Source organism: Scleropages formosus, chromosome 4 (genome assembly GCF_900964775.1).
Source record: "Scleropages formosus chromosome 4, fSclFor1.1, whole genome shotgun sequence".
Lineage (NCBI taxonomy): Eukaryota > Metazoa > Chordata > Actinopteri > Osteoglossiformes > Osteoglossidae > Scleropages > Scleropages formosus.
The window spans coordinates 9,047,760-9,065,450 of NC_041809.1; the positions used below are offsets into that span (position 1 = coordinate 9,047,760).

Below are 17,691 nucleotides of genomic sequence, written 5' to 3' on the forward strand. Positions count from 1 at the left end.
TAGACTGAGGTCTTTTGGGGTTTATTTATTTTTTTTTTATTTTTACTTATTTAATTTGTCTTATCCAGAGCGGAAGGGATGGAATCCGCAATAGGGACACTGGATATGTATAACAGTGATGCTAGGTGAAAGAAAAGGCACTAATGATAAGTGCTGTGTTTGCATTCTATGAAAAATGTGTGAATAAGTTGGATTTAGCAGAAAAGGGAGGGTGATGGTGGTTCTTTAAAAAGAAGAGATGTTTCTTGTTGGGGATTTTGCTATGTTGCCTTAGTGGGCTAGATCCCTAGAGGAATCCATTGTGAACCGATAAGTGTGCCTTGTGACATCTGACAGCTATGGGACTGCTCTCAAACGTCTTTCTTAGCACAAAAGTGTTATTTCCCCAGACAAAAAGAAACCTGAGGATTCTTAGAGTTAAGAGTTAACTGTAGTACTATCACAGGTTTACTGATGTATGATTTCTTTATCCACATCACATTTTAGATTGATGATGTCATCTTCTGCTAGTTTCCATCAGCTCATTTTTGTCATAGGGGAGCTAATAAATCTAATTGTAGGCTTTTGTGTATTTTACTCAAGATGCAAATTGATTAGTCAACAGTATAACATTGTTTCCCTGAGAGTTGCCATTTTTTTCCTCAGTTACTTAACCATTATCTGACTTGCATGAATGTAAACCCCTGCAAGTTATTATGTAACAATAACATACACATTTTCTCTATTCATGTGCTCAGAGTCATGCTGACAAAGACAGAAGCAAAAATGAGGGGCTCAATGTTTCTAGTATTAGCTGTGTTTGAATTTAGTTTCATATTTGACATGTGGAGATGTTTTGAAGAAAATTATTATCACACTATCAATTTTTACAATAAAAATGAGGTATCAACTGGACAATCAACTGGACCTGTGATCCAAAGCAATATGACTCATAACAAAAATGCTGCGTGCCAAGAACTGGGCCAAGTGGTACACCTGTGAAGTGAAGAAGTATTACAGTTAGGATCTGTTTGAGAATTTTGGCAGAAATATATTCTGTACAATGAATAGCTGTGACAGAATACACAACCAGTTGCTGTTAATTCGTGTACATATATAACCTTTAGCATACAATGCCACAGTGTATTCTACGAAGTGTACAAGACTGCATCTTAATATGGAAATATATTTAAATAAAGTATTGATTTTCATAAAATGAAGTGACAATGAAATTAATAAAAATAATTAATTTCTAAAGGCTTTTGCAAAGTAATACTGGATTTCTGGTTTGTAATTTGAAAACAATCTGTAAAAGTTATCACAGAGAAGTCTGTTATCCCCCCACGGTTATCTCTTGCAGCAGGTCGGCAGTTTGCAGAGTGATGCATCACTCTGTCGCATGAAAGCTTTACTGATATGACTATAGGCACTACAGTAAATATAGCAGCCATTTCAGCCTAGTGTACCACCAACATTAAACACGCTCTTCTGTTGTTCTTATGAAAGAGAGAACACGTTTCTCCACTCCAAAATGCATAAAGCAAAATATCTTGCCTTTAAAAGTATACAGTCATTCAGCCCTCTCCATGCTATGGAGTTTATGACAAAGTCTGGGTAAGTCATTTGGAAGTATCATCTTACTATGGTAAACACGTTAAAAGTCCAATTAGCTGCAAATGTTTTGTTCACATATTATGGCATATTTAAATGTAATAACTTAATTTGATTATTTTTTATTGTTGCAGCTAACATCTTGATGTCTTGAATTTGGGGTTTGGCTTCTATACTATACTTAGAATTTTTGCACTTGGAAAATATGTTTTGGAATTTACAATATTATGGAGTGAGGGGTTCTTTATTTTCTCTGTCCTAGGTCTGAAATTACTCTTCAAAAATATTTTCCAAAGGTTAGATGATGTACAAACAACTTTGTGATAAATTTAAGTGGCCTTGCTGCCAGCTTGTGGCTTGAATTTAAAGTACAAAGTAGTGTACAAATGAAGAAAAGTCTGAAGCCCTTTGGCGTATCCTAACGCTGAACTGATTTGAAGGCTTGTCAGTGTTTATCAGGCTCCCTGTCACCTAATTCTTTCATTATGGCTACACTTTGAGATCTTGTCTGCAAGTCTGTTTGGGCACCACAGAATTTATACCCACTATGTTGGTAACAAGGTCATGTAGCTTAAATGAAACCAGAAAATTTAGGGGTAGACATAATTTCTTAAAAATGTTACAAATAGTAGTGGGGCTCTATGAAATGACTGTTGAACGGGGTTTCATATAAGCACCTTGAGTTCACCAAATAAAAAAAAACTAACTTTTTAGATGTCTCTTGAAAAACATTAATTTGAATTTCTTTAAATGCATGTCTACATATCTGAGTAAGAGTATTCTGAACAAGGCAAAGTAGCTAAAAGAATGGTTCCAGGTCTACTCGTTTAACGTTCTGCTTAAAAGTCACTTCATTCTTAGACCTTGGGCGTAAGTAAACCTCATCTTACCCCTATTCCCTGAAGCCCTACTCCATTTACACCAGGCTACCAGCTGTGCTGTACCTGTGAGCATGCAACCGAACATTTCTGACGTGATATATGATGAAGCCTGAGCTATTCTTTGCATAACAAGGTTCGCATGGTCAAAATGACCCAGTTGTGGAGTTTCAGCTCCCGATGTGGAGAAAAAGTAATGAACTGACTTCTTGAGAAGGGACAGTCAATAACATCAGCAAATTCAGTGGTCCCTGAATCTTTTTTGGGCTCCGCGTCACAGCCGGCCTTCCTTGTTTGTTCCGGGCCTCTTCGAAAGACGGTGCATCCAGTGAATTCAAAGTCACAGTATCGTGCTGCATCATTCTTGTCTCCATGGTGCTGTAGCCAAGGCGTTCAGGGCAGCGTGTTTATTATTAGCAGCCTTGCTGTAATAATATCTAAGCAACAATGCTGGTAGAGGACGAGCTGGCAGCAGATACGTTTTTAGGGGCTCTGGCATGCATGGGCCGTGGTTTCCAGCAGACCTAAGCCTCCGTGTTTTGTGTAATTTCAGTCTTGCTGCACACTGCGCCATTCTTCCCCTGCAAGCTTTTGCCTGTGTAATTGGCACTGGTGTTTATAAATTCAGGTCTGCACATCGTCTAACAGCAATGATCGCCTTGTTGTCGAAGTGTCCTTCGGGAGCGTCGCGTCTGAGATCTGAGACAGTCGCTTCCTTCCATCTTTGTCTTTTTTCCCCCCTCTCATCTTTCTCCTGCTGTTTCGGTTCACTAACTGGTGAGCTCATACGGACAACCTGGAAGCAGCGGTAGTTATGGGTATCTATCAAAACAGGCCAAAGTAACAAATGGACTGAATCCTGCCAGTTTTAGAAAGCTGTGCAGATATCAAGTAAAGATGTGTTAATACAGTTATGTTTACCATGTCCTCATCTATGTGGCAGTATGTCTTCAAGCTGACAATGATAGAATTAATTTGTTGAAAAAATCCCCAACCCAAACCGCCCTCCTTCACCACCAGAAATGAGTCTACGAGGCATAAATGCTCCTTTCCATTTTCCCAGCATATGCAGGGCATTTAGATTAAAGGAATAGTATATGGGCTGTAACTCCCCTCCTTCCTTAAGGCCTTAACTCAGTATCAGTGGGATGTGATAGAGATCTTAAGAGACTCTTTTTTTGATCCGGCATAATTAAGGCCTTGGCAGTGACGGCAGCAGTTAAGTGCTTAACCATAGTTGAGCAAAGGGACTATTAAGGAGGATGCCAGGATGCCAGGATGTTTCCAGAGGGACGCTGCCCGAATAGAGAGGCAGACAATTGCACTGTTGCTACAGCTGTTGCCGTTTTAATGAATGGAGGTGGAGCCTTGAATAAATCAGGTGCTTTCAACAGATGCTAATGCAGTGTGTCATCTTCGGTCACGTAGGCATACCGCAATGAGGCACGGGTGGTTTGAAGCAGCCGCCGCAAGCAGCCCAAGCCGGGAGCGCTCACTGCAGAGCCGAGGCAGCCACTGGGACAAGCGATCCCTCCTTCTCTTCGGTGACAAGCATTCCCAGTTATGTCGCTTTGCTTGGAGAGCACTCAGAGTAATCCCCGTGCCGGACCAAAAAGACCAATTAGAGTCCTCTCCCACATTAATTTACTTTTGTTTTAAGTTGAGGAGGCCCTTATTTCTTTTTCAATGCTAGTAGAGGAATGGGAGAGTACACAAGGGAATGTGCATGTCAGAGGTCTAATAAAAGGCTCCCCTTATTTCTCTTTCATCAATACTCATTTGAATTTCTAAATGCTGGGCAGATATCAAGCTCAGGAAGAGCACATTAACCATTTAGTTCTGTAATGGACCTAAGCATTTAGAAATATTGAAAAGATTAAGACTTGTGGTCAGTGACTTCAGGTATTAAAATGATCGCAGCTTCCGACCGTTTGTTTTCATTTTGTTTCGGTAGCTGAAAAGTTGACGGCATTGTGGCGCAGTGGACAACTGGTGTGGCAGCTCTTGAACTGTTTGGTTGGTTGTCAGTTTGAATCCGGCTCAGGGTGTGCGGAGCTTGAATGTTCTCGCTGTGCTCACAATCCAAAGACAGACAAGAAGGCCTTGGCAAACTGCTTCTCTTCCCTCCCTTATCAAGATAAATAATAGAAAATATTAAAATATCTCAGCAATTGCCCAGCATCATCAAATGGGTGGTGGTACAAAGTTTTTTGAAAGAGAAAATGGTTATGAAACAGAATGCCAAAGATATAATGACGAGACCAGTCACATGGAGCCCTCATGCCATGCAGAGGCAAGCTAGAATCCCATCTCCTCTTGACGCATCGCGGCCCACTTGCCCTGAAGTAGGGTTCTGCAGCATATGAAAAGCCTGCAACGTTTACTCATGTTGACACTAAGCATCAGCAACTCAGGTTTCGCCCAGCCCCAAATTTGCGAAGGCCTTTGTTGATCCCATCCCAAGCTATCTGTCAGAATTGTGACGTGAGGGGTGAAACAGACAGATGAAGGCCAAGGATTTGATGCACATTGCACGAGAGAGTTCCTCTCTGTGAAGCTGGTTAGGCCCTTTTTGGCTTGGGAAGGAACAAAATGTCGGACGTTTTGAAACAGGTCTCCACTGCTCTGCTGTCCAGTCCGGACCCTTCCGCCCAGAATAAGCACTTCATTAGCAGCCCTGTTATCAGACATGAATCAGACCAGCCCACCCCCCCTCTTTTTTTTTCTTGTCAGCTCTGCAATTGCTTCATGTGGTCCCTACCTCAGCTCCTCCGTTGCCATGGATACTGACACAGTGGGCTCAACATCTCGCAGCAATTTGCCTTTCAAAAGGGCAGCTTGTGCTGTGGATTTTATCGGAGCCGTATCCGCCATCCCTTTCACATCGTACATACGCAAACCTTGATTTTGGAATGAATATTTGAGGTTTTTGAGGCTACTGGTGAAATCTTGAAACTAAAGTGAGTGCGCAAGCTTAGATTTTTAGAAAAATTTCCTGGTGATGCTTTTTCGGCAATTATGGACATATGTCCTTAAATAAAGGTATGCCATCTGCGCTATCAAGAGGTCTTGTTTTCTGTGTTGTGCACAATCATAATGCCCTGGGCTGTGCTGTTGCTGCTGAAGGAAACCCAAACATATTGTATCATTTCAGTGTGCTTCTAGAGAAGCGTTGAAAAATATAAACACATTTAATGCCTGAATAACTTTTTGGTAATTTTTTTTGAAGAGGGCTATTATTTAGAATTTTTCTTTTTCCTTCTAGGGTAAGTCTCCTGTAAGTATTAAGGTTTTCCTACAGAAAAACACTAGTTAAAATTTTCAAAAGGCTATCAAAATAATGACTCATCAGCATGAAGTAAACCCCTCAGAAAGTTGCATTTCCAGTATCGATCAAATAATTTGTCTGAAATGTCATTATGTAGTGTTCGTATTAGAACCGACAATTTCCAGCATTGCACTTTCTGTGGCAGTGAAAGCTTGCAGAGGTTACTATACATCCTTTTTGTCAGAATCTAAAGCCATATCATCATGCACTTACAAAAGGAGGGAAAGGAATAAGATCTGCAGTTTGAGGATTTTTATGTTCAAGTATTTTCCTGCAGAACTCTCTTTACATTTTAATTTATTTTGTGATGCGTGGCAGCTGTTTGCTGAAATTACAGTCTTAGTGTGGGCTTGATTTAGGATTTTCTCCTGGATTAAAAAAAATAAAAAAACTTTATGTACAGCTGGAGCATTTAGAAGAGATCGGATAGAATTAATAATTGTGCTTTAAAATGCACGTGCTGGACACTTGTATTCTGCAGGAAGAGGCTTTATATATTAAAAAAAAAAAAAAACAATAATGTCAATAATATTTTGTGATTTTGTTATAATAGCATGCAAGGGAGTCCAAGGTGTCTACTAGCTCTGGAGTTCTGTTTTAGGCATGTTTATGTATTTCTCTCAAATCAGCCCAGTAGCTATTCTTTGGATGCATAATTATGGTTTGACGTTTGCTGCTGGTCTGACTGCTGGGGACTTTGTACATGTGCGCTTTGAAGCGCGTGTTTGAACTGACCCATCTTCACCAGAGCGAAGACAGCACTAGCAGTCAGTAACAAACAAAATCACAGTGGAGCCATCAGAAAAGTAGCAATTATTTCTCTGCTATTTTTTGAAATGGAAATTCACTGATGTCAAGCATCATCCCTCAAATGCACAGCAATTTTGGATCATTCCTTAAACTCAAAGTAGTTGTGCCTGTCAGGCTTAAAACACATTTTGGCTTCTTGCTCCATTTTTCCCGTAAATTTGGTTTGCATGAAATGGAATGGTATTTTTTTTTAAAGCATAAGCAAATTGCATTGCTGAAAACGGGGTGAATTGTGGTATCTCCCACCTGGTCGAGCCTCAATGCGTCGTTCAGCTCTCCTGCTCACTGTACACTTCAGTGTGACCCATTAAAAGAGAGCGAATGAGAGAGCGTGGTTTATATAACACTGTCGTTATGCAACTCAGGAGTATGTTACAATAATTAGACTTGAAGGCTGTTCGCAGTTTACTGGAGTTTATATTCCTGTGAGAACTGTGCTGAAAAACCACAGAAAACGGTCCACTCTAATTGCTCTGAATTTGAAAACGTGACTTAATCTGGCTTTGTGTCCAAACAGATTACCTCTTTACCAGGAAAAACAAGCTTTTTCCAAACTAAATTTGTCTAAATTTCTTTCATTAGTGTGAAACGCAAGACGCCAAATGCTTTTTTTAAATAATTCCTGAAGTTGACTGCTTTGGAATCATCAGAGTCCCTATTAATACAAAGGTTTGCTTTTTTCCCTAAATTTTATAATTGTAATTCTGTATTCGTAGGCTTGGAATTGACATAGTTTTGTGGAAATGAGCAGGACTGGAGAACTGGCAGGACAGTGGTTAAGGATACAGGTTTGAAGACACATTGGAGGTGGCTTGTTCTAGTCCCAGCGGGGTCCTATGGCTGTACCTTTGACTAAGATGCTGGAATTGCACCAGTAAAAGAATTATATAAATGGATGAAACTATAAGGTGCTTTTGACTGAAATGACTTTGAAAAAAAAAAAAAAAACTCATTTATATCTTCATTTATCTAAATCTATAGATCCAGTACAAAGTTTGAGGTGTTGCCAAGTACATCGATAGGAGGAAGTTACATAAATTTTTGTATAATTAAAGGTAATACATAGGACTTTGTTCTCTGTAGGCATATGTATTTATGTATAAATATGTTTCGGTTTTGGATACACTAAAAAAGGAGATATGTTAAAAAGGCACTGCAGTTAGTATGTGTTAAAAAATGGTTGTATCTATTGCAATAAAAATATTTACCACGTAAAAAATCTGGTGTTTCCTATTTCATGCATGATGCTTCAAAGGAGGGGGTCGGACCGGTGCCGTGCTAACGTAGAAGTGTACAGGATGGGCTGCAGACTGTTCAGCTGGATCCACGCCCACAACCTGGCTCTACTGGCTGTGGATCCGTAAGGGTTTGGAGGGAACGGAAACCTGTGTCACAATAAAAGGACCCCCTTCCGCGGATGATGCCGTCTTAAAGCCGAAAATAAGCCAGGCAATCAGGGCTCGCGGCGTTAACCACAGTTTACACAGACAGGACCTTTACAGCTGCGGGCTTTAATTGAGGAGGCCTTCAACACGGTTGAGGATCACAGTGTACTTGCCAGGGAAGCATGATTGACAAGCAAGCGAATGAGGATAGCTGTCCTTTTGTTGCACCCTGACCCCACCCCTCCACATCCCCTCCTGTGGTGTGCTTTTTCACCGTAATGACACTTCCTGCATCATCTCATACTCATTAAGAAAGACCGACCTTGTGTCACATGGCGCCTAGTTTTTCCCTCCCAGTTCACCAAGTAATGCAGGTGCAGGTTCAAATCATTGGTGCGCTGTAATTTTTAGGAGATTAAATAGATATACACACCATTTTTACTACGTGATCGCTGCTTTTTGGTTTCCCCTTTCCATGCATTTACTTTACATTTGCACTATCTGTAATACTGAATTTTATTAGTATTGTAAATGCATATTATCATCTTTACTTATATGTAATATTATGTATAAGTAAATTTAATTTGGCACATTTGCTGTGTTTCCTCGTGACTTGATTTGAATGTGTCTGAAGCTGGTGTGTGGATTTCTACATTCATATCAGAACAAGCCATCAAAATGTCATGCCTTTTATAAAACAATTTGTGCAGATGCAATCTGTCGTGTTCTCTAGAAGAAAGAGGAGCCTCATTAGAGTGGGCTTATTGATATTTTTAGCATCACAAGCAATCGATAGTGTAATTATCAGCTCTGAGTATCCAGTGTTGTGTGAAAATGTTGTTTGTAGAATTTATTTTTGCAGTGGTGTCTAGTATTCGTATCCTATATCCTCATCTGCGCTCATCTCCTACACTCCTTTTCAATCGACAGGGCGTCTGCACCATGACGACGGCGTTCCTGCACTTCTTCTTCCTGGCATCCTTCTGCTGGGTGCTCACAGAAGCCTGGCAGTCATACATGGCCGTCACTGGGAAAGTGCGGACACGGCTGATCCGGAAGCGCTTCCTGTGTCTAGGATGGGGTCAGTGTCCGTTTCTCTTGTTGATGTTGTTGTTTTGATCCGAGCAGTCAGCCAGGACCTGCATGGGAGCACTGATCAGCTCAACTTGGCTCATCCACCAGCTGTCAAGATTTTGTTTTGTCATTCTGCAACAACTGAGATATTAATACCGGTAATCATTGCTCGGGGGTGTGTTGGCATGGTGGGTTTAACGGGTACTTCGCTGTTTGGCAGGTAGAGGGTTCGCGTGCTGCTTGGGGTACGCGGCGGTTTCGTGTTTCCCCCTCTGTGTACTTCCCCCCAACATACAGAAGAAGGCACTGGCAACCCAATTCTGTTCCTCCCTTGCCATGAAAACCACGCGGGTGGTCGCTATGGGTCTGATTTGACTCGATGGCTTCAGTAACAGTTGTTGGTTATCCCTAATGTCGAGTCCTTGGAGATCCCAGCAGCATTTCAGGAGGAAAAAATTAATTCGGAAATTTAAAAAAAGACATACAGTAATTGTAGTTTGGTTTTTGTTTGCGTTAAGAATAGTTTTTTTAGCAATCTTTACTTTTCTAGCACTTGTAACAGAGGTCATTTATTGAAAAAAATTCTCATAAATCATGCAGTATTGTACTGAAGAGGCCCTTTAGACCTCCGCTGTGCCCTTCCAAGCACTTACTTACGGACACTTTCGACATTTTTGAAAATTTCAGTTGATTATGGAGAGTTCTAATCCATTCGTCTTGTTACCTAGCAACAAACAAGGCCCTCACTACCACTGCAGTGTTCAGAAAAAAAAAAGCAGAAAAAGAAATATGCAATCGATTGTTTTGTCGACATGTACGAAACTGCGCTTTGTAAACACTGTCAGCTGTGTTACATCAGTTTCGTTCCCAGCCTTGTTGGTTAACTTCTTTGTCCCTTTTCTTAATTCATTTCAACGGTGTTCATGCACATTAGAAAAGGCCAAGAAAATTCTATAGGGATATCCTTTACTGTGGCAGTTGGACAACCGACACATAACATTGTGTTAGAAGTAGGCATATAAATTCTTTCTCAATGTGTAATAGAAGGTTTTTAGATGAGAAGTTACATAAAATCCTCTGTCATTGCAATGCACAACTTGCTTTTGCCTTATGCGTTGCTGTGTGACATGATTTCCTTAACAACTGTCTCCAAGCAATGACTGAAAGTGTAGAAATCTCACCCAGGGTCCTTACCTACAGAAGATCACTTTATGGCACATTTTTGTCAAAGAAAATAAGGATTAAATCTAGAAGCTGCCGAATGACATCTCATGGTCTTTCACTTGTACGATTTAACTTTGAAGGGAAAGAAATAAGAAATTTAATAATAATAATAATAAATTCATATATGACAGACACAACAAAATGCATACTATTTACCATGCTGTGAGTGTGAATGAGGGAAAAAAGCCTAAGTGAAACGAGTTTGTATGCTGAAGGGCTGCAGGCACGTGTCTGAGACTGGTGTTCTAACTGCCTCACAGTGATGATTTGTTGTCCTGCTAAAATGCAAAAACGTGACCCCCAAGGTGAACGTGGAGGCGTTGGAGAGCGGTGCGCGCGTGTGCTGACAGGGCCCTTGTGCCAAGAGCGCCAAAAGTTGTAAGGAACAATAGAAAGCGCCTGAATTTCAGCCGTGCGCCTTCGGCAAGCCGACTGTGTCAGTAATTCCCCTGCGCACGGAGTTGGGATGAAAGGTACGAGCACTCGCAGTCCTCATCCATAAAGGCTGCTGTCACTGTGCACGGTGCGGAGAGAAGATACCATACTAAAATATTGAGCAGGAAATGTCAGGTTTTCAGTACTGCACTTTCGTCACAACATGCCGTAGTAAATACTGAGTTCATGTCTTTGCTCCAAATTCTGAACAATAATATACAATGACTATAATGAGGCAGTGCAGTGATTTGTGTAGTAAAAGTAATAAACCTATGGTAAACCTCCATCAGAAATCTATCAGGCCAGAAATGATACCTTTGTTAAACCTGTACTTTATATAATTGTGTTGCTTTGTGTACGACTGTTTTACCAGACCACGTTTCCTGTTTCTAATAGATCGATGGCATTGATCTTAGCAGGTTTGTTACTTAATGACCTAAACACAAAGATTCAGATAGCTGTGAAAGCGCTGTGGGGATTCACAAAAATTGACCACAGTGGGGTGTGCGGACATCTTGTCTTTCAAAAAAAAATGTAGGGTTATTGGGAAGAGTTCCCTCCTGTTGTGTGTTTAACCACCCAGTAATTTCTTTTGCAGGGTTGCCAGCTCTTGTGGTTGCCATTTCTATGGGCTTCACCAAGGCAAAAGGCTATGGGACACCTCAGTAGTAAGTTAACCTCATACCAATCCTGCTCACCTTTTTTCATCTTCTGCTTGGCAATGGCCAAAAACCATAATTCATAATTGATCAGCACAGCCAACTTGCAGCACTCCCTGCACTGAACAGCGTTTGCTATTTAAAGTTGTCTTGGTTGAGTAATTGCCGGGTTGGGCATTTGAAAAATGCAAAAATGACTTGGCAAAATGAGAAGTGGATTCACAGCAACAAGCTGGCGAAGTGGCCATTGAGACGAATTCCCTCTCTGAAGCCAAAATAAAATGTAACGAATCCTTTAAAATGACTGAATGTCTCTTAATTTACTTGCTTCATCTTTTTATGGCCAGTCATTGAGGTTAACAGCCAGCTCTTTAAATAAGACAAAACAGCTGGTGCTGCGACAAATACACTGTGATTTCTAACTAAATTAGAAAATAGAACTTCATTATGCGTTCTCTTTTTACGAGGATTCGGTCCTTAATTCCCCTGTGATTTGTGGCTGTGTTAAATTTTAAATGCATTATCTGTGTTTACCATTGTTATTCTCAGATTTTTGGTGGCGGATTACCTTGTAAAATGTCTCCATGTACAACGGCAGCATATGGTAAACTCCCCAGATACTTGGAGGATGACGGAGCTCCACCCCGTGTGTGCACCGCGCACCATTAACTCCATGCTCTGCGTTCGCTTTAACAAGCAGGCTGTTGATCTCCCTTCTCCCTCCTTTCAGCTGTTGGCTGTCTTTGGAAGGAGGTCTCCTTTACGCTTTCGTCGGCCCTGCAGCCGCAGTCGTTCTGGTGAGTGCCCGCCGCATCCCTCTTTAACTGTGAAGCAGTTTGGCTTTCAGAAACATGGTGAAATTTGGATTGTCAGGATCACGCTTTCCCTGAACTAGCTAGTCCTTATGTTGGTGTGTTCATGGGAACAGATAAATAACTCTAAGTAGCTTAGTTTATATTTACATTTATTTATTTACCTGATGGCTTTTCTTCAAAGCAGCTACATCTGTGTTTGCTGCTTAAAAGAACTTACCCATTTATACAGCTAGATCATTTTTTACCGGAGCAGTTCAAAGTAAGCACCTTGATTAAGGACAGCTGAGAGTGGTTAGAACTGCTCCCTTTTGACCCAAAGGTCATAGGTTCGATCCCCACCTCTGGCTGTAATACTTACCCTAAAAAATTGCTCCAGTAACATTACCCACATGTATAAATGTGCAAAAATCTGTAGGTGGACTAACATTATAATTCGCTTTGGAGAAAAGTGACAGCTAAATGAATAAATGTGAATGTAAGGACACTACAGTAGGAGATGGAATTTGAACCTGGGGCCTTTGAGTGCAAGGCAGTGGCTCTGATCATTAAGCCACATGCTGCCCCAAACTATAAGATATGATCACTGTATGTCACTTTGGACAAAATGTTCTGCTTAGCAGTGGTTAATATTTTTCATTCTTTCACCCTTAAATAAGGCACAACTGTAATATTCCACGGTCACATAAAGCATAAAAATGTAAAAGTATCTCATATGAATGAAATTAAATATTGTATGTTTTTATTTAAAATATTCCCGCTTCTTTGTGTTTGAGAAATTTTCACTGCAGTTGATAAAATTACACTTACAGATCTCAAGTGTGAAGCAGATTACCCCAGTTACAGGAAAAAGCTGAACTGTTGACCGAACGCTTAGAAGTTCTTGGCTACTGGATGTTCTGTTAGATATACAATTTGCAATAGCCTTGAAGAAAGTAAAAATAGGTAGGTAAATTAGAATACCTCTTTGCCGCTGGAATGGTTTTCAATCAAACTGACAGGTATTGAGCTTGGAAAGATTGACGGCAGACGTGTTGTTAATTCGGAAAGTGTACAGAATTAGACATTGCACTTCCACTGAGCAGAAACATTGGAAGAAGAGGTAAACAAGGCACTTCATACTCCTGTACAAAAAGGACCTTCAGAACAGAAGGATCTGATAGTTTCGTAGTGTCCCATAAAAGTCAAATAGCTGAGGTTGTTTTAATAGTGAACGTCAATAGGAAGTTTGATTATGAAGATTTTTTCGTGAATTATTTTTCATTTCTGCTACACAACATTTCATTCTGGTTGTTTCAGACAAATTTGATGTATTGATAATGCAGAGACATTCAAGATACATAGGACAAGATGTTACGCCCTATGTGTATATTATAACGGCTGTACACAGGGACCCAGTCCAACCAACATCACCATGAAGCCACAGAGAACAACATCCAGCATTGCCAACATATATCTCTATGACTCGAGACCAAGAACCTTCACTACCTTCTCTAACCAACCAAACAACACAACCACAGGGTACCAACATGGGTATTAGAATAACTTTGTTCTGCATAGCAGTAGAAATTTGTAGTTTAGTTACAAAAGCATTACATCATGTTATATCGCAATTAAGTGCTAGTTTAAGAAGCTGGAAACACCTCAGAAACCTTATTAAGGCCATTTCACTGTTTACTCTGCAGTGTAATAGGTCTACGTAGAACAGCCGTGAAAATGAGCGCTGCCTGATCATTAATTCAGTATCAAAGAGAAAATGGCTGCCGTTCCTCTCCAGAGGGGTCCCATACTCTGGGTGCTCATACTCAGAGAATATTTCCTACTGCCTGTAAACATTCAAGTCAAGATGAAGTAACAGTCCTCTTTGTGTTTAAAAGAAATTGACACAGCGCCAACAATGAACAGAATTTACCCATAAATACAGGCAGCTGAAAGTTGATGCCATTGTTCTTGTTTCCCAGGGGGTACTGGCATCCTCTTATCTGGCTGTCAACAGCTGGGAAACTGGTTGTCAAGCACGTTAATTTCCACGTTTGCATATTCATAAAAAAGGCAGCAGTCATGCAGGTACGCGGGTAGTGAGTCTGCGCATTCGGTGGGGATTTTCTTTCATGAAGAATGTCATAAGCGCCATTTCTAGATAAGGCTTGGGATAACACTTCTGGAAGTTTTTGTACATACAGTCATGCCTCACATAACATCCTAGATGCATTCTGAAAAATAGGACGTTGTACGAACAACCATTTTGTTGTTGTTGTATGGGAACAGTAAGTTCAGTCGATACCGGTACAACTTTATATTACTGTACAGTACTTGCTATGCTGCCTTGGTATCAGCACTTGCCGACTCACCGCTAACTTTAACATTATGTAGCACATTAGATTCTTAAAGCAGCTAAACCATCCGGAGCTAGCGCTAAATTCTACATCGTATTCAGGTCCTGCTTTCTCTTTCAGCATCTCAAATAAACTTTTTGCCTTAGCCGTGATAGTCATGGTGCTGAGAGGGATTCGCTTTTGTGTTTGAGCTTCGATCCATGTGCTCAGCAACTTTCCCGATATTGGGCTCTCCCTCATCTTCATTAATCTCGTAGTCTTCATGGAAGCAGATCCCTTTACCGCTTGAAAAATTTTTTCTTTGCTTTTCAGGATCCTCATGATGGTCGAGTGTGACTTCTGGAAATCACGTGCAATAACGCTGACTGATTTTCCACCTTCATACTGCCTAATAATCTTCGCCTTCTCATCCAAATCGATGCTCTTTCATATCTTTTTGCTGCTGCTATCCCTGGGGCTGGTTTGCTGTGTTTTGGACCTATTATGAGCTTAAGGGTGAATGATTTATAAAAACTTGAATACGGAGACAGGATAATGGAAAAAGATACATGGGGTACATTTGAATGAACGAGGTGCTGGCCTGCTGCGGTGATCCCACTGATGCGTGATCACACACATATTGTTGTACAGTACTGTACTGTACTGTAAACTTTTTAATTTTGATAATAAGGTAATAACGATTGAAACTACGTTACAAGAACCTTCAAACGTTAACCGGTTACATAGGTGATAATTATGACTTAAAACATATGTATACTGTGTTGTAGACTATCGGTAATTTAACATCGTATGCCAGCACTGTCACCTCTCTAGGCAATCACGTGTGTGCGTATGGCTGCTTAAAAGCCACTTGCGTCCGCTACATCCCGCTGTCTGAAATTCTTCTTTAATTTCTATTATTTTCTTATGGGACCATGGTCGTATAAGCAAACGGATGTAGTTCGATAGGACGTCATGCACGGTACTACTGTATATGATTGTGGGTTATTGAGTTTTAGGTGCAGGATGTGGGGGCGTGGTGGTGTAGTGGGTTTGGCATGTGCCTGGGGTGTAGCAGGTCTGAGGTTCAAGCACTGCTTGAGGTACCTTGCGGTAGACTGGCGTCCATCTGGAATGTGTTCCCTCCACCTTTGGCCTTCTGCCCTGTGTTGCCAGGTTAGGACAAGCGGTTGTAAACCTTGGTTGAATTTTTGGTGGTATTGTTTTATTATATCTCATGGATATAATCATCACAAAGGATCTCCAAGATCATTATTGATTATTATTGATTATTCTTAGCAGCTGTGCAGTACAAGATGAATGGCTTTCAAACTTAGGGGTCGGCTCTGTCCGAGGGAATCACAGGAGTTCACACTCGAGAACTCAATTCTAAAACCAAAATACTCTGTTTCCAATGCATCATGGGAAGAGCTGACCTAAATAGGCCGACCCCTGGAGACTCAGATGCCACCCAGTCCTTGGGAACAAGGCCACTGACTTTGAGACTCTAATGACAAAGGAAAGACTAAGGCTGGTGTCTCCTTGGTGTTGATGTCAAGATGCTCTCTGCCCGAGGATGCAGGTGACAGCGTGTCAGTGAGGAATGCTGTCCAGATCGATCGCTCACAGATGTTTTTTATCTCTTGAAGCTTGTGAATTGGCTTAAACAAGTGTGTGGCATGACAAGGTGTCACAGGTGTCCTCAAAGGTTAAAGTGCTCCTAAAATGGAGCAGAAAGGGGAAATGCCAGTCAATAAATCTACAATACCGTGGCCTTTGTTGAACGTTTTTAAAAAGACCACTGAGTTCTTATATGCATAATTGTATTTTTTTGCAACTCCATTCATGACATGTTTTCCTCCGTTTACAGGTCAACATGGTGATTGGCATCCTAGTGTTCAATAAATTGGTTTCTAGAGATGGGATCTTGGATAAGAAGCTGAAACACAGAGCAGGGTGAGTGAGCTGCATCACCAACCAAATCACCACTCCCCCAACCCTTCCCAGGATTCCTCATTCATCTGTTCCTCCAGCCTCTCTCTCTCTCACACACACACACATACTTCTCATGTTTTTTTTTTTTTAAAGAATAGAAATAAGGCCCTTTCTCCTTACTCTTGGAGAGAGGGAAAAAATGAGGTGAACGAGGTCAGGGCTCCCAGAAAGGGATGCGATGTCTTGTTCTGGCAGAATCAGTGCATGATGGGAATCCTTAACAGCCTCTTATTGAATCTATCTGCTCATATGCATAATCTGATATAGGACCGTAAGTCGGGATGACAGTCTTGCCAACACTTCTTGTCTTGTTGTGCGCTGTTCTGCAGGCAGATGAGCGAGCCCCATACAGGATTAACTCTAAAATGTGCCAAATGTGGCGTTGTATCAACAACCGCTTTATCAGCAACCACGGCGAGCAACGCGATGTAAGTGCCCGGTGGAGCCTCGGCCGAATCGATAAGACCATGTCATATGAGAGTCCCTGTGCATGCTCCTTTCAAAGGGGTCAACACAGGGTGTTGAGACAGCTGGCTCAGAAATTTCACATCCATTACAAGGAGTCATAACGCTGGCCATGAAAAATAAGTTTCATACGTGCAAAAGGTTGCATTTTATTCCCAGCCATGTACATATATCGCTTTAAATCGTTAAACTGGGGTGACTTAGCAAGGTGATTTAGCCCCTCTAAAGATAGAATTATTTGAATCCTTTGCCACTAACCATCAGAATGTTTAGCTGCTAATATCATGTAGGTGGTTTTGATTGAAAAATCGTGATGGGAATGCTTAACAGCCAGAAAAAACAGAAGACGTGGTAAACTTAGTATATTGACGTAAAGGACGTGGGTGATCATAACCCTATGGTTTACATGAGCTAAAGCAATGCTGGGAGAGCACATGCGAGCTTACCTAAATACTTTTATTTATCGTCCTCATAAATATTGGGGGTATAAGTATAAATACTGGGATGATAAATTAAAGAATTAGCTAAATTCGCATGTGCTCTCCCATCGTTGCTTTAACGCTTAACAGCCAGCAGTGTTAGTATGGGAATGGACTGTATTTTGACGGTGTTTTTGCGGTAAATGGTGCGATGTACATCATCTCCATTGGCAGAAAGAACCATATCTTTCTTTCTTTCTTTCTTTCTTTCTTTCTTTCTTTCTTTCTTTCTTTCTTTCTTC

At 40.9% G+C, this 17,691-nt stretch overlaps 1 protein-coding gene across 4 annotated transcripts in view; it reads left to right on the forward strand.

Moving 5' to 3' along the window:
- The window catches only part of adgrb3 (adhesion G protein-coupled receptor B3), a 161,230-nt gene that overhangs the window by 132,154 nt on the left and 11,385 nt on the right, over nt 1-17,691 (forward strand). For all 4 annotated transcript variants that reach the window (XM_018749549.2, XM_018749552.2, XM_018749550.2 and 1 more), the window contains 5 exons: nt 8,922-9,072; nt 11,323-11,392; nt 12,114-12,180; nt 16,381-16,466; nt 16,835-16,933. In XM_018749549.2, coding sequence (XP_018605065.1) covers nt 8,922-9,072; nt 11,323-11,392; nt 12,114-12,180; nt 16,381-16,466; nt 16,835-16,933 — 473 coding nt within the window. The remainder of the gene's footprint in view (nt 1-8,921; nt 9,073-11,322; nt 11,393-12,113; nt 12,181-16,380; nt 16,467-16,834; nt 16,934-17,691) is intronic.